The sequence below is a fragment of the Cydia amplana genome, chromosome 7 (genome assembly GCF_948474715.1).
Source record: "Cydia amplana chromosome 7, ilCydAmpl1.1, whole genome shotgun sequence".
Taxonomy (NCBI): domain Eukaryota; kingdom Metazoa; phylum Arthropoda; class Insecta; order Lepidoptera; family Tortricidae; genus Cydia; species Cydia amplana.
Window position 1 is genome coordinate 5,410,007 of NC_086075.1, and position 17,369 is coordinate 5,427,375.

General features: G+C 40.0%; 3 protein-coding genes across 5 annotated transcripts in view; 2 read left to right on the top strand and 1 right to left on the bottom strand.

The window, feature by feature from the left end:
• The window catches only part of LOC134649366 (histone-lysine N-methyltransferase 2C), a 79,430-nt gene extending 71,731 nt beyond the window's left edge, over window positions 1-7,699 (top strand). For all 3 annotated transcript variants that reach the window (XM_063504082.1, XM_063504083.1, XM_063504084.1), the window contains 5 exons: window positions 818-956; window positions 1,612-1,891; window positions 2,448-2,577; window positions 4,475-4,657; window positions 5,840-7,699. In XM_063504082.1, the coding sequence (XP_063360152.1) occupies window positions 818-956; window positions 1,612-1,891; window positions 2,448-2,577; window positions 4,475-4,657; window positions 5,840-5,932 (825 nt within the window). In that variant the 3' untranslated portion in view covers window positions 5,933-7,699. The remainder of the gene's footprint in view (window positions 1-817; window positions 957-1,611; window positions 1,892-2,447; window positions 2,578-4,474; window positions 4,658-5,839) is intronic.
• A 2,285-nt stretch (window positions 7,700-9,984) lies between these two features.
• Window positions 9,985-14,740, bottom strand: LOC134649361 (GTP-binding protein SAR1b). The gene is made up of 6 exons (XM_063504076.1): window positions 14,577-14,740; window positions 14,244-14,293; window positions 12,185-12,304; window positions 11,669-11,826; window positions 11,158-11,301; window positions 9,985-10,125 (listed from the first exon to the last, which is right to left on the bottom strand). Exons 2-6 carry the CDS (start codon window positions 14,284-14,286, stop codon window positions 10,009-10,011), a joined length of 582 nt encoding a protein of 193 aa, XP_063360146.1. The 5' UTR covers window positions 14,287-14,293; window positions 14,577-14,740; the 3' UTR covers window positions 9,985-10,008.
• Window positions 14,741-15,281: 541 nt separating this feature from the next.
• On the top strand, window positions 15,282-16,681 carry LOC134649401 (small ribosomal subunit protein uS11). The gene is made up of 3 exons (XM_063504150.1): window positions 15,282-15,385; window positions 15,563-15,807; window positions 16,414-16,681. Exons 2-3 carry the CDS (start codon window positions 15,571-15,573, stop codon window positions 16,630-16,632), a joined length of 456 nt encoding a protein of 151 aa, XP_063360220.1. The 5' UTR covers window positions 15,282-15,385; window positions 15,563-15,570; the 3' UTR covers window positions 16,633-16,681.
• The last annotated feature ends 688 nt before the right edge of the window (window positions 16,682-17,369 follow it).

Genomic DNA, 17,369 nt, shown 5'->3' on the forward strand with positions numbered 1-17,369 from the left:
TACCATTTCACCTCACAACACAACATAACCTTTACTGTTCTGTCGATTTCCGTCCCCGTACTATATCTATACCTACCTAGCTGTATAAGCCTCTCGATATTTGCAAATATCTAAACATTTTTCGCGTTTTCCCAGAGATGAGACCTAGCTAGATCGATTTTTCGCCCCCGAAAACCCCCATACCTATACCAAATTTCATGGAAATCGTTAGAGCCGTTTCCGAGATCCCCGAAATATAAAATAAATAATAAATAAATAAATATGCAAGAATTGCTCGTTTAAAGGTATTTGATAAATAATGTTTAGAAATCAGACGCGTTTGCTTTGAGATTCACCTGCAATTGAAATGGAACCTTATTCCGTAAAGAACATTTACGATATTTATTTATTTTATTTTAGTACATGGAAAACCAACAGCGCTACATATATCCAGAAATTACAATAGAATCACAGAGCCAATTATACCTAGGTTCTCACTTATAGAACTGATATAACATATTTGAGACTTTAGACAGAATTTTACCAGCTGTACTAGATTACATGATATTTTCTTTTAACCTCTGAGTCACACGATTTTGTGATATAGCAGGCAAACGCGCAGACGAATCGTCTGAAGTAAACAAGTTATAAGGTGTACAAAACAGTACATAAATCTGTCAGACTTAGTGCCAGTTGCACCCTCCGCACTTGACAGACTGATCAACATCACCCGGCGCGCCGCAGCGGTTTACTATGAAACTTTCCATACAATAAAATTTAGCGAACTCTTTAACGGTGACAAACAGTTTGGTGGTTAACATATTAGTTGTATATTTAGGTGTTAGACGCGGTGGCGGCGTTGCGCGAAGCCCGCGGGGAGTCCGGCGTGCTGAAGCTGTGGCCCAACTACGTGACGGGCGAGGACCTGTTCGGGCTGACGGAGCCTGCCGTCGTGCGGGTGCTCGAGAGCCTCCCCGGTATGCCATTATATAAAAATATCACTGACAATCCAACCTCTAGACTGAGCTTAGGCCAATTCTTTCATGAAACCGATGCTGCCAAAAATACGGGGGTGCGGGGGGACGAGGTGAGCGAATCCCGTGCCGTGATTGGTCCGTTCAAAGACACGGACCAATCACAGCACGGGATTGACTCGAAGATGGAGTAACGCTACCGTATGTGTGGCAGAGGGGGTAGCGCGACTATGCTATGTCTAGAGGTTGGATTGTCTGTGAAAAATATTAAACTGCTGTTTTAATAAATTAGAGTTCAAGTTTTGTTGTGATGTGTTAAATGGGGCATTATCTATGAAAAGGGACCTAATTGTCGATAGCTCTTATGCTTTGGTTTCCTCCGAAAGCGGTGCCGTCATATAGCGGCCGTCTCCATACAAATACTACGACATCCATATTTAGCCGTATTATTTAGTATGATGGCCGCTATATGACGGCACCGCTTTCGGAGGAAACCAAAGCATTACGCCGCACAGCGTCGCCCGGCATTGTATTTATATCGGAGCATCGTTAATAATGGCGTAAGCGCCATCGAGAATAAGATTGTTTTTCATGTATAACGTCACAAATTATTTTGGAAACGTGTTTTACAAATTGACGCTTGGTATCCTCCGTTTAGGCGTAGAAACCCTGACGGACTACCGGTTCAAGTTCGGTCGGTCGGCGCTGCTCGAGGGCGGGCTGGCGGTGAACCCGTCCGGCTGCGCGCGCGCCGAGCCGCGCGGGCGCGCCTCGTGGCGCCGCGTGCCCGCCGCGCGCGCCGCCGCGCCGCCCGGGCCCGGGCCCGCGCTCGCCGCCGACCACCCCGCCTGCCCCTACAGCAAGCAGTTCGTGCACACCAAGAGCAGCCAGTACAAGAAGATGAAGTCCGAGTGGCGGAACAACGTCTACCTCGCCAGGTAAGGCGGGAGGCTAAACATTACCATTCCCGCTTTATCGCCGAAACTACTGGGTGTACAATTTTGAAAAAAAAAAATACACAAAATAGTTCTTTACCTATAGATGACAGGAAAAGCAATTAGAAATGTGCAGTGAAACGTGAGTCGGACTTAATTACTTAGTTTTTGATCCGACCCCTATGGGTTTTTATTAATAGAAATTTCACTCACGTTTCACATAAAAAATGCATTGTTAAAAATTGTGTAATGTACGGGACCCTTATTGGAACGCGAGTCCGACTCGCACTTGGCCGGTTTTTTTAACTATTATTTTTGACTAGTGACTTACCCCCTTATTCATAAACGTTTACTAAAGTTGACAAGCCGATAATAATCGTTTCTCCCTTTCCATCATACCAATACGTCGGAAAGGGACAAACGATTATTATCGGCTTGTCAACTTTCGTAAACGTTTATGAATAAGGGGATAGTCTTCAACAAGCGGCATCTAAACCCTATATCTGACTAAGGCTCCCAGGACCTATTTTTACACGTATTACTAATGTTACGTGTACAGGTCGAAGATCCAGGGGCTGGGTCTGTACGCGGCTCGAGACATCGAGAAGCACACGATGGTGATCGAATACATCGGCGAGATCATCCGCTCCGAGCTCTCCGAGATCCGCGAGAAACAATATGAGGCGAAGGTAAGGAAAATAACTTCTTTCTCTACACTCTTCTGCTTATAAACTATCTTAAATAAAAGGATTTAGGAGGATTCAGGAAAGTTACGTATTGTTTTCTCATATCAACTATCACTTATCAAGTTTTTAGCATCCTCTATTTTCCCGCTGTAGCCATTGACAGCTTGCATTCAAATAGCTCTCAGCAAATTTTATACTATTTGCTGAGTGGCCTAAGTAAGGTACGAAATTAAAAAACTTGATTATATCACTATTGTATACATACAATACTTTTTTTAAAGAGATAACTAAAATAATACTTTTTCTTCTAAATAATTAAACAAAATTAGGTAAGTATTTCATTAGATAAAAAGGTAGTACAAAAGACATCAACGCACCTCTTATTCATTAAATAGTAGCGCGTTGATGTCTTTTCTACTATGCTTTGGCGATACGTGATTGGTCGAATACAGTTGATTAAAGCGTTTCGTCATAAGACCATAGTGAAATGTATACTTGGTCAACCAGATCTTGACAGTAGAAAAAGGCGGCAAATTTGAAAAATGTAGGCGTGAAGGGATATCGTCCCATGGAAAATTTGAATTTCGCGCCTTTTTTACTGACAAGATTTAGTTGACCAGCTATATGCGATTACAGTTTGGTATACGAAGTCTTAAATCAACCATTGTTGCATGAAATGTGTGTCTTTTTTAGGGTTCCGTACCCATAGGGTAAAAACGGGACCCTATTACTAAGACTCCGCTGTCCGTCCGTCCGTCCGTCCGTCCGTCTGTCACCAGGCTGTATCTCACGAACCGTGACAGCTAGACAGTTGAAATTTTCACAGATGATGTATTTCTGTTGCCGCTATAACAACAAATACTAAAAACAGAATAAAATAAAGATTTAAGTGGGGCTCCCATACAACAAACGTGATTTTTGACCGAAGTTAAGCAACGTCGGGCGGGGTCAGTACTTGGATGGGTGACCGTTTTTTGCTTGTTTTGCTCTATTTTTTGTTGATGGTGCGGAACCCTCCGTGCGCGAGTCCGACTCGCACTTGGCCGGTTTTTTACAAGCTTTTATTTAGTTTCATCTGTCCCGTTGTCTATCTGTCGGTCTGTAATCAAATCTTGCAAGTTAAATTAGATCCACTTCCCGGTTTCCGATTAAGCTGAAATTTTGCATACACACGTAAGTCGGGTGACAATGCAATATTATGGTACCATCGAGCTGATCTGATGATGGAGACAGGAGGTGGCCATAGGAACTCTGATAAAACAACGCAACCTAATTGTGTTAGGAGTTTTTAGAATTGTCCCGATGAGTATTAGTTGTCTGTCGCAAGAAATGTACAGTCAGCGATAAAAGCTTGTACCAAAAATGAAATTTTTGCCAAAACTTATTTTCTCAAGCATACTATCCGTATGTGTTAATGTCACGAAATTAAGACATGAAGTTGCTCATTTATGGCTCCTTACATTACTTCTTGACCTAGGCCAAGAAGTAATGTAGGGAGTTAGTATGAAACGTACATTATTGTCCGCTGCTCTATTGAAGCGCGGGCCGCGGCATCCCACCGCGGCGCGCGAGGCTGCGGGGCGCCGGGCCCGAGCCCCCCCCCCCCCCGCTCCCCGCGGCAGGCACGACGACGCACGTTCCCGACCCGAATGCGGAGCGACTTACGTTCCGATTAACTTTAGCCAAAAATATCGCTGATTGGATAGTTTTCCAGCCGATTTAGTGACTAAGTACATCGCGGATCGAAAGCGATCAATGTTTGAGAAAAGCACTATACAATCCTTGGCCGGAACTGGGATTGCAAGACTCGCTTTATCCGTCTACCGCAATCTCGTCCTGCAATCTCTTACTTCACGGCCTCTGCAGTAATGTACTATATGAATGGTGTTGTGTGCGGCAGAACCGGGGCATCTACATGTTCCGGCTGGACGAGCGGCGCGTGGTGGACGCCACGCTGTCGGGCGGGCTGGCGCGCTACATCAACCACTCGTGCCAGCCCAACTGCGTGGCCGAGGCCGTCGAGGTGGACCGCCATCTGCGCATCATCATCTTCGCCAAGCGACGCATCGCGCGGGGGGAGGAGGTAACGTACACTCACTTATCCATTTAATCCATTTACAGAAAGTCTCCATCTTGGTGTGAGATTTTAGAGCCTAAGCACAAAATAAGTACCGTACAGAAACGACACTTCCTACAAAACCGGAGTTTGACAGCGATTCAGGGTCGAATCATGATATCCCTTTCTAACTTATGGCACTATCCCTTTCGGCTATTTAGGGTTGTCAAAATTAGTTTCAAATTAGGGACGTCAAGATGTGTCAACCCTAATAATTGCTCGGAGCAATGCTGAACCGAACGGCGCCGAGTTTGCCCGAAGTCAGGAGTGTCTCCCCACTGGCCTAAGTGCCAGTTGCACCATCCGCACTTGACAGACTAATCAACGTCACCCGGCGCGCCGCAGCGGTTTACTATGAAACTTTCCATACAATAAAATTTAGCGAACTCTTTAACGATTACAAGCAGTTTGGTGCAACTGACCCTTAGTGACGTGCCAGCAACCCGTTCGGCTACCAGCGTCCAAGATATTTGAGAAGCGTGCATTGAGGCCACTTGCATATGTTCAACAAAGATACCTCGCCGCACGCTCCGCTGGTCGCGGCTAGGGAGTGCTCCCGGTACTGGTTTTCTATACAAATACGGTACTGGAACCGGGAATTCCCGGTTCTCGCCATACAAACTCAGTACCGGGAACATTCCCTAGTCGCGGCGCTCAAGCGTCCACTGAGTTTGCACCGCTAGGCCGGTTTAGAACGAAAATTCTAAGCAATTGTTCTTAAACCATAAAGAGATCCATAGGCTGCCTAAGTAACCTACAATTTGGCTGCTAATATCCAGTATGTAGTTCTCACTCGGCTATTCTGATATACAAATGTTTTCATTATCTTAAAGTGATCATCAGCTATACTCGCGTGTCAAAGACATTTTTACAAACCTAAAAGACCAACCACTTCGTTAGCGTTTTGCGTTTTTTTCATACATTTGCTGCGTAAACGTCTTTTAAGGGGCCCACTGATTACCAGTCCGCCGAACGATATCGGCCTGTCAGTTGTTCGGAGCTGTCAACTTTTTGTTCTAACTGACAGGCCGATATTGTCCGGCGGACTGTTAATCAGTGGGCCCCTTTACGCTGCGATGTGATCGGGCCTTAATTCAAGTGACAGAAACGAATAACCGTCTAAATAATGTGGTACCTTCTTTTGAATAGTTGGCGTACGACTACAAGTTCGACATCGAGGACGACGCACACAAGATCATGTGCATGTGCGGCGCGCCCAACTGCCGCAAGTGGATGAACTGAACGCCACCAACAGTACCGAACACCGGACACGACTCGCAGTAGATAGCTAGTGAGCGAACCTCTATTCTTATAGTAATGGTTTCGTTTTAGAGGAAAAAGGCTATGAAACCTAGTTTTTACCAAAGTGATTTTAGTACCCCTAGTGTTAAGTGTAAAAAGTCTTAGGTAACCGATTTCACTTTCTCGAGCTGGCAAGTGTGATTTAGCCGTAAGAATAATGATTTACAGATAATCTATAGTTTATTATAATTTTATATGTGGACGTCGCGACGTTTGAACACTTTTTGTACATAATATTAAATCGGTATATGAAACGTTGTTATTGAATTTTGATGTTTTAGATGTGACATTTCATAGCGTACTGATTGGAGTATTTTTAATTTAATATTTTGATGTGTTCTATGAACGTTCGGTATGGCCGCTGTTTTCTATTGACATTTTATTGGTTTTAATTTAAATATATTTTTTCATGGATGACTTTCTAAATTGTTGTTGAATCTTATACAAATAAAATAATGAATCGATATGGAATAGTAGAATAGTTTTGATAATCTCACAGCAATGAAGTACTTTAGGTAACCAAATAGAAGAATATGCATTTAGTACACTAGGCACGAGTATATTTTATGAAGTATCATTACATATGCCTTGTGGTGCCTGTTTTGTACGTCGTAGTACGTTAACGTTACGGTAGGTTACACGACACCACAGCACGCCTTGGTCCGCCCGACCCACCCTACATATACTAACTAGTGTATACGTATTTATGTAGCGTAGCGCTCGCGCGACTATTCTGTCACTCTTACTCTAGTGAAGCTAGTGAACTATTACGATACCGGTCAACGTAGTCACTTAAAAATACACTCAATTTTATTTTATTTTGATCGTCTTATAACAATGTTAGAACTATGAAATAAAACTATTTATTATAAGTGTCAGATCATATTTTTTTCAGACGTCAGACTGCACTTTGATAAGACATACTTAGGTAATGAATTTTCCGCGAGCTGTAGGTAGTGTAATTTATATGAATAGGTTATTTTTCCAAATGTGATATTACCTCACACGGCGTCACATGTTCATTTTGTAGTGGCGACTTAGATCTAGTGTTAGCTAAGTATCGCGTAGGAACTGTAAAGTTGTCCAAGCTGGACTGCGACGCGACGCGTTACGGATAAGCGTATCAAAGCCGGCTGTGACTGTCACTTGTCCTATGTTAGATCAGTTTGCGTATGTATAAAGGTCGCAACGCGTTGCGTCGTTCACCTGGACGACGGTAATTCTCCTCGGTAAACAAAGTGATATGATATATATAGGCAGTAGAGCGACGCCCGGCCCGGGCTGAATTCTCTGTCAATAATATCTTAGTTCGAGTTTATAGAAATTTATTTGAACACGAAGTTGCCATCTACCAATGTTATGAAATCATGCAATCTAATTTTAAGTGTTAAATGTGCAATACCGTATCTTGACTACAGATTGTAAATAATCCGCTGGTAGTATCTTTATTACTTATATTGTAATCGCGAAATAGTTTTTTAAAAGTTGTACTACAATAATTCTTTCAATTATTATGTTCTCATTGCTTTTATATTGACTTATTTATTTAAAGCATTCCCATAATATTGCACTGATTTAAAAGTCAATCCAATCTAATGTTTCAGAGTTATGTATGACAATGTTTGTAAATTGAATACTGTAGAAATATTTCTATACAATAATATTTTTATTGCATTATTTTCCTATCATTAAACCTTAATTAGTAAATATATACGCCTTTCATTTTCAATCACCATACTTGTTTATACTGTTGTTCAACAATGCATATAGTCTGCGCAAGATCGGGCTTTCATACGCCACCAAACCCTGTAGTGTGAGGAAACAGGCGCAGTGGCGAGGCGAATAACGAAAGGTCCGTTCTCCTCACGTTTTCTCGTAGGTTAATTCGCCTCAAGACTCGTAATGAATGTAATGCAAGTAAAACACGAATATATTTTGTATAAATTTTATTACAAACTTTGTTTTTTTTTGGACTTACTGCAAATAATATACCGAAAAACATTGTCTAAGTACAGCTGTAGACCAGCCGTGTTGATCACAACTTATTCTGGAAACGGCTCGTCCCGTCGCGCCACCGCCCACTACCAACAAGCTTATAGTATCGCCACTTCATAACTACAGACTATCAATAAAATGTTGTATAACAAGGTTCCAGAACTCTTGAGGAAATCAAAGATAAGTATACGATAAGCTTTTTGGCTCAATAAATACACTTCGAATCAAACAAGTACTTCCACAAACTGTTTCGGGGACAACATTATGTTTCTACTGAACCAGCTTTGTGCTTTTGAGTAAAATAAAAGTAAACGGATGCGATTAGTCCCACACAGCACAGGCGACTTGCGCCGATCCAATAAGTTTCGATAATCCATCGATCGTTGTAAATGGAAGATTCGCAATATACATTAACTTGACACTGGAGGGAAATACTTAAATTCATCAAAAACGCACGCCGCGGACGCGCCGTTCCGCCGCCCCGGGCCGTGCCCGGAGCCCACACTAGTTACTGAAGTAACATACGAAAATATAACAATCCTCACTTTAGAAATGTACAACACAATGAAAATAGGATAAATACAAGTCCACATTGTAATTCGACGCCATGTTGGAATGAGAATAAGAAAATAAATACATTAGATTATAATTAGAATAGAAGTAAATGTGTGAAACATAATAATTTATGCAGAGATTTGCTGACGCTCACATTGGGTTCATCGAACACCGAAAACGATAATATCAACTTATAACGCGTTGCACCATTACCTTAATATTTATATAGACACAAAAAAATATTATAGAATATTATTGTTTAGACTTGCTAAGTTTTTCAGCGGAACGAAATAACTTATACAATAAGCTGAGCCTGGAGACAGTTCAGAACCACAATACATAGGTATGCTAAGTACCTACCTCCCACGAGCAGTGCGCTACGTGATAAATAACAAGTTTTGTACTTTCTGCTCTCTAGTTTATCAAATTAAATCATATAAAATATGTCACTTAGAATGTCTAAAATTTAGCTATTTAAAATATTTCTTAATATTGAAATGTCAAACCATGTATACTCGTATTACTCGTACAATAAAGTAATGGGTATGCGCATTGCCAGTGAGAGGGCGACCCCGATAACATTACAAGCCGCGATGTCTCACAGTAGAGGCAACAGTCTACCGCAGACACTAACACTCATAAGGGGCTTGCGATTCGCGACAAATATGCAATATATTAGCCAATAATATGTACAAATACTTTCAAATGTTCTAATTTGATGTTTAAATTAATTAACCAACAGAATACATAAGACACGTAAATGCGCAAGCGAGCGGTCACTGGCTGCCGAAAGTGGAACCGATCAAATTCAAAAGCACTAACATTTTATATTTTTAATAAATAGTGTTACTGTGCTATTGAATTTGTGTGTTCATTATGCATGGGTAATCTTGTAGCATGTTCATGGCAGCTTTGAGTTAAATTAATCTTTACCTATTTTCAAGTGAGGTGGTATATTTATGCAATCGTAATTAAGTCTAATTAATAATTTTATGTCTATACCAATTAATTTAACTCAAATATGCTGCTATTAATATCCTACGAGATTACAGATTTATAATAATTATTGCAGCATTCATAAAGAATAATGTACATTTTAGAGATCACTGTTATGGTCTCCAACTTATGGTCTCTACTGATTCCTTTTGCGACTGGCACGAGGTCTCATAATTATTTTCATAGACCCTCTTCCTCATCGAAATAAGGTCTATAACGATGCATTTTAAAATATCTTTCGATTTGAATTACAAATTACTAATTTGTTATTTTCTTTATGCCCCACACAAACAAATAGCAAGTTCAAGTTTCAGCAGCCAGTTATTACTGAATCGCGATTAGAAAGGGATTGAGATAGCTGTCAATCCATATTGATTTTGACGTAAGTGTATGGAAATCTGTTATTTCTAATCCCTTTCTGATCGCGGCATGATAACTCCTACGGGAGTGATGTTTGTGAGACGGCAGGTTCAGTCGATGTACTGCGCGAGCCAGCGGAAGCCCTCGCCGTAGCCCTGGCGCTTCAGCACCGAGCACATGAACAGCTCCAGCGGCCGCCCCGGCAGCTCCGACCGCGACACCTTGCCCTGGGGGGAAACAATTACACTGGCAATTTTATTGTTCGATCGCCGACAAAAATGTATCTATTTATAAATACGTTTACACGACATTACAGTAAACCAATACGTCGTGAAACTAATACTACACATATAACACACTAACAACATATAACAATTGGTACTATACGCGCCTGAGTGACGGAACCTTTAATGTACCTTCTATCATGTCGGCGTCTTCTCCTTTTAATATGCATGTTGACTATTGTTGACACATGTTGAATTTTATAACAAAATCTAGTAAAATAGATAGCAAACGAGCAATTTATCACAATAATGTGGATATTAAAATAAAATATTGAAAAATTACAAAAATACAGGACCTGAAAGTTTCAAAATTTAAGTTTTTTTTAACTTCCAAAAACGATAAAAGTAAGGGTACCATTCGATTCCTTACATTTCACCAAAAAAAATATTGTATAGCAACTATATACATAAACGCAATATTTCACCGACAAAAACGCAATTTTCTTGTTCCATACTACAACGTGGGCGATGACGTCACGGCCTCTGGCCGTTTTGTATAGGGCGTTTCGCGAGTGAAGTGCGACTGTCGGACTTTGACTACAATTTCTGACTTTTGTGTTACTTTAATGCAATGGGTCCCATATAGACATTTGATCCTAAAAACAAACCCGATCGATTGATACCATAAAAAAAAATTAGTCATGTAGCCTATTGCAGCTAACGCCAAGAAGGTGGCACCCGACCCTCGTTCTCGAGTATATGCAATCTTTGAAATGCTAGGCTCCTTTGACCATAGTAGAACTAACTGTAAGGGCAAGCAGTGTTTGCACCTCCTATCCAAACCACTAAAAGAGTCAGTTTACTATCTCCAATTACTTAAGAATGATTAACCCTTTACCAGGCTAAGGGATATATATTTCCCACATGCGGCACTTCAATCATATGTTCTATTTTCGATGAGCAAGACTGACATTTGATTGTCATTTTTGAAATGTCAGCCTGGTAAAGGGTTAATAGGAAAGCTAGTAAACATACCTTGCCCGTGGTTTGCTGGTACAGGTTGAAGAACTGCCGGAGCTCGTCCTCGCTGGCGGCGCCCGGCTTGTCGATCTTGTTGCCGAGGATCAACACCGGGCAGTTGCTCAGCGTCTCGTCCGTGAGCAAAGAATCTAGCTCAGCCTGAAATAAAACAAAAGTTATAGTTCATTGTTCGTAATTTTATTCAACAGTTGCCTTTAAGAAAGTCCTAATAAATGTCAGGCATGTTAATATCAGACCTACCGCAAACTTTATACATCGAAATTTCGTGTTTCCATCACTTTGATGTAGCAAGAGCGAAAGATGAAAGTCTTTTAATTTCGATATTCGCCCTGGCGCCTCAGGATCGGGAATCACATTTTTTACGCTGATGTGCAACAATTTCTAAGTGTTTTCAGAAAGACAGAAATTGTTGCTGATTTTCGACAATGTTGGAGAGATGGCAAACTACAGAGAGTGAACGTCTTATCACTTATAAAAAAAGATATGTCGTAAACATGTCAGATACCTTGGACTCTGGCAGCCTGGCGCGGTCGCACGCGTCCACTAGGAACACGATGGCGTCCACGGCCGGGAAGTAGTCGCGCCACACGCGCCGCGCCTGCGCGTGCCCGCCGAGGTCGAACGTCGTGAAACGCATGCTGCCTATCGACAGCTCCTCGGATGCTGGAAGGTGAGGATAAGCATAGTGTAGTGGTAGTTCTTGTGGCCGGCATATTGGAGAATTATCGAATTTTACATGGTGAAGGTCGGCCAGCACCCCGAGCACATGAGTGGCGCGACAGTATCTCGCGGCGATCTCACCCGACCCGTCTTTTTCTAACTGTGTTAATAAAAGAGGGACGGGTAGTCTATCTCGCCGCGACATAGCCCAGCTGGGATCTATATTCCTATATACTCCTGTATAATTTCAGGAATGGACTGGACATATTTTTTGGCAACCATATTATTGAGATTGTTCAAAAGCGCCACTGTCTGAATCTGAACCCCCTCCACCTTAAGACTGGAAGTTGGGAAAACTTACTGGGATGCAATGTGGGCACATGCTGTGCGAGTCTGTCGTCCTTCAGCATGTGCAGGAGCGTGGTCTTGCCCGCGTTGTCCAACCCCAGGAACAACAGCTTGCCAGACTTCTTCCATAGCCCTGAAAACACACACCCATTACTTTCACACAGTGGAGAGTGGTCATACACACAACAGTTGTGTACATAGACATGAACATACCTTGGGGTTTTGCGGGAGTGAATTAGTGTATTTAGTTGTTAATTGTAAAATAGTTACCAAACCATGAATTAAAAAGGTTACTACTTATCCTCCAAATGTGCTTTATAGATGTTAAAATAGTTTCTGTTTTACAGTTTTTACCTATTTTTTGGCTAATGCAAAACATTCCCACACGCAAAACACCAGGGTATGATTATGAAACTCTCACCACTACTTTTTTAAATAAATAAAATAAAATATTTTTATTGTCAATAAACAAGTTACCAAGTAGGTTTTGAAGTCCCTGACTTCTGAGCTAGGCAAAGACCTGTGTTACAGAAGTCAGTGTCCTCTCCTAGACAATAGAAACTATATAAGGAACAACGAATCTAGTATGACTTATTTACTACATTTCCCATTTTGTATTTACACTTTAAATTTGGAATTCTCATCTCGATTTTTTTTACCTGTTTGTGTCATTTCATTCTTACCTTAGTTTCATTCGTATATATCAACATTTCAAAACCATAATAAGCATGTGATATTTGAATCAGGATGGTTAATGAACAACAATTTAAAGTTAGCAAGAGAGGTCATTTTTTTAATCAAAATGTGTGATGAGACAGCTCATTCATAACAAAACTAGTTAACATTTATTTAAGTGATTCCAAAATTATGCAATCATGAATGGCAAGTGAGTATACCTTTTAAGATCTTGGTGAACATGAATGAAGAACTGTGACCTTTGTAATTAATTGTTAAATCTGATTTTGTACACCAACAATTGAATGGGTTAAACATAGTACAACCCTACATAATAGGTATATTATAATAAATTCAAGTGCATGTTTAGTGTTCACCTTGAACTAACCTTGAAATAGCAATTAGACGATTTTTAGGATCAGATGTGATGATTTTCAAATTTTGTAGGACCAACAAAAACACTTTTATTATTTAATGATGTCTAATTAGAATTTTTCTAAGTATATCATAACACTGGCAATCCTTATTCAATACACAAGCATTCTATCACCCATATTTTTAGTAGTGAGTAAGACCGGATACGGGTAACACCCCAGGGTGGCATAAAGTGCCACTTAACCAGCAAATGTGATGCCAGATTAAGTGACGTGGTAATGATTTCATCATGCTAGATGGCTTGTTCTATGTTGTGCACAGCGCTCATTAGTATGCTACCCTAAAAGGCACCTTACTGATGCAACTAATCATGTGCACTGAATATTCTTATTTAAATAACATTTAGTATAGTTGGTGGTGGTATGGTTAGCTTGATGTTGATAATATAGAGAGAAGTATTCACATTAAATTGTCACAACAAATAATTATATGAAGATTAATACTCACTAATCATGTTTGACATTGAATGAAAATTTAATAAATCAGAAATATGTGAGCAATGTAAGATGATGAGGCTAAATATAATGTTAATGTTGTCCTTTAGCAAAAGAAATCAATGTAAGGAAACCTGCACATCACATCATGCAACCTCTGAAAAATTTAAAAGGTGCATGAAATTTTTATTGAGAGGCCTGTGTCATGCCGCGGGACAATTACAGGTAGGTGATGTACATAAAAAATCATAACAATTGTTGCACAAGCAATTATCAACTCAAATTGAAGAAACACCTGGTATTGTTTCAAAATAGTTTTGAAGCGGTTGATAGCGGGGAAAAAGGTTTGTTATGTGTACATATGTTACCAGGGCAATACACAGATTATAAAATTAGAAACAATATCTTATTCCGCACAATGGGCCTAGTATAAATAAAATGTAACAGATAGTGCAAAGTATCCTAATAATGTATTAAGCTAGAACTACTGACAAAACAATAGGACAACAACAGAAATTAAATGCTTACCCAAAAAGCCGAGGACACCAGTGAACCAGTCCAAGATGAACATTGTGAATCTGGAAGGTATCAAGATGATTATAGCTTCCCTTTCTTCGCAAAGAATACACAAATGAGTATGACTTGCAAATCCAATTGATATAAAGTACGTAGTTTCATCTGACGTATGGATAGCACTCTGATAACTTAGCAAACAGCATTACAGTCGTCAGACCCGTTTGGGGCGCACGAAAATTATTATAAGAATGCGATATTGAATTAAGTAATACGACTGACAGAACGTCACTCGCGTAGTAAGAACATCGAGCAGATTTACCATCACCAATCTAACAAAATACTCACTTATTAAAATTGAACTAGATTAACTAATACTAGAGGAAGTTTATCACAATGTTTCACACTTAATTCCAATTAATTACGTCGCAAAAATCGACGATTTATCTCTCGATTGATGGTAAATGTATGTTGGAACTTGGCTCTGATTATGCGATGAATCTGTTGGCAATGAATGACGTACGCTACTTCCGGTTGTCTAGAGTTATTAACGCGTTTCAAATTAACGATAAATAATTTTATCATAAAGTAACATTACGCATATTTTTAAGGATTATTTAAATCTCTAATATTATACTTTCAAGTATTTGTCACTTTTAGGGAAATTAAAAATACGAGGTTTACTTTAGGAAAATACAAAATTTGGCTACTGTGAACGCATTTTAATAAAAAATATTGACGGATTTGGGTGTGCTGCCATTTAAAAATATTTAATTATATGTAATTTTATTTTTTGATTTTGTCATTAATTCATCATTAATTGTGTCTATATTTTTATTAGGACTAAATGTAATATTTTTTTTAGCAGCCCTAGTATTTCAGGACAGTGAATTTAAAGTTACAAGAATATAGTTTGTTAAAGGACTGTCTCATTTCAAACATAGACAGAGATAATCATACTATCTTTGTCTTACACTAGTACTTGCACCGAAAAGAATAGGATGAGTATAGTTTTTTTTGTTCTTATTTACTGACAAATTGGTTTGACCAGCTATAGTTGGGATATTTTTTGGTTGATCAATATTTTTACATCTTTGATGCTGGAAACACTGGCATCCGCTATTCTTTCTAGTGTTTGACAGCTTTCAAAGCAAAAGGTATTTTTAAGTTTCGCATAAATTCTTTGAAAAATATGTAATTACAACGTAAATATAACTAAATTTCTTTAGAACGTTTAATATATTATCTATCTTCTCCATCACAAGTTCTTTAGTGAGTGGATTCTTGTGATAATTATAGGTTAAAAAAAGTGCTAAGTGTTGTGTCGTTTTCAGGCTGAGCCATGGCCCCGAGGAAAAACAAAGTTGCGAAGGAGGAGGTCCAGGTAACCCTGGGCCCTCAGCACTTGGTGGGCGAGACCGTTTTCGGCGTTGCTCACATCTTCGCCTCTTTCAACGACACATTCGTGCACGTTACCGACTTGTCTGGCCGGGAAACCATCGCCAGGGTGACTGGTGGCATGAAGGTGAAGGCCGATCGTGATGAGGCTTCTCCCTACGCCGCTATGTTGGCTGCTCAGGTGAGTTTCAAACAGTATTTTGTTTTGTTGTTCTTTGAAAACTATTTGCATTACAATTTGAGGTTATGATCGCAACTCTGAAAGGCTAGTAGCATGTAAACATGTACTAAAACGACTTCAAACTAAGTATTTAGAGTCGAGTAAACTCAGATTATATCATACGTAACCGCTAGTTGCCTGTTACATAAAAACAATAGTTTAAATACCTCTGTTATTTTCATTTTATATTAGTATATACTTTTATTGAACCTTGCTGTAAGGCATTTGATACAAAAGAGTCGTCTCTACCGAACCAATACGACACAAATAAGTTACCAAAATAAGATTGCAGCAAAATTTACTAAAATCAAGTTACATTTTTGAGTTTTTGGTTGTTACCAAGTTGTTTTACTAGATTCAATGAATATTTAAAGGAACTAGTTTACTCCTTAAAGCGTAACTTGTTTGGAAACCTGGCATAAACTGCATACATGTTATTGCAAGAGACCCCATTGCTGTGTCTAGATAGAAGTATTTTTACAGATTCAACATTTGTCTCTACTTGTTAAGACTTGACAACTTGAGTAACAAGTCTAAATTTGTATAACATTACTTGGGATTTTACAGGATGTTGCCGAGAAGTGCAAAACACTGGGCATCACTGCCCTCCACATCAAGCTCCGTGCCACCGGTGGCAACAAGACCAAGACTCCTGGACCCGGTGCCCAGTCCGCTCTCCGTGCGTTGGCTCGCTCCAGCATGAAGATTGGCCGTATTGAGGATGTCACCCCCGTACCGTCTGACTCCACCCGCAGGAAGGGAGGCCGACGAGGCCGCAGGCTGTAATCTGTTAGTTTAAGCTTACTGTGGACTTTTTAATATAAAGTATGCAGTATTTTGCGTTTTATTTTGTTACAAAAATAGGTTATACCTTCATCACCACTGACACATCCAGCTATCAAGTGACATGAGTATATTGAGAGTTGTTTCTGTCTTTGTGGAGAAGAACGTCTTGTCAGGTAAACCCAACCCAAGTACACAAATATGTGAATTCTTGCCCTGCAACTTTCTTCCTAACCAGAAATTTTGTATGCTGGCCTTCTCAACATTGGCCTTATATGAGAGTCTCCTGGATCTAAGACACATTCGTCAGGATAAATTATAGCCTGTTTTTTTTCGGACGACAACGGACTTGGTCAGATTCCGCATTTGTCAGAATTTTCTGTTCCAAAAACATTTCCTGCACAACTTAACCAGACGGAGAACGCGAACGGGGCTCCTATTTCTGGGCGGTTTGCCTTTCGGGCATCTGAAGCTACCTAACGAACCTAACCTACCTACCTACCTATTGATTTAGTGTGACGTTCGTGAAAACATTACACTGGGGAGACAAGCGTAGGTAGGTAGGTTTAGGTAGCTTCAGATGCCCGAAGGGCAAAGTGCCCAGAAATAGCGCCCGTCTGGTTAAGTTGTGAAGGAAAGGTTTAAATTGCTCGATCCACTGGTGGAGCATATTAAGAGATGCAAGTATCACAGGATAATTCCAAATCTTCCACATTATAGTTAAGTTTTTTTCTGTCCAA

Coding starts and splice junctions, on each gene's coding strand:
- LOC134649401 (XM_063504150.1), top strand. CDS start 15,571: ATGGCCCCGAGGAAAAACAAAGTTGCGAAGGAGGAGGTCCAGGTAACC. Junction 15,808..16,413: donor CCGCTATGTTGGCTGCTCAG/GTGAGTTTCAAA, acceptor GGGATTTTACAG/GATGTTGCCGAGAAGTGCAA.
- LOC134649361 (XM_063504076.1), bottom strand. CDS start 14,286: ATGTTCATCTTGGACTGGTTCACTGGTGTCCTCGGCTTTTTGG. Junction 12,305..14,243: donor TGGTGTCCTCGGCTTTTTGG/GTAAGCATTTAA, acceptor GTGTGTTTTCAG/GGCTATGGAAGAAGTCTGGC. Junction 10,126..11,157: donor ACCAGCAAACCACGGGCAAG/GTATGTTTACTA, acceptor GTTTCCCCCCAG/GGCAAGGTGTCGCGGTCGGA.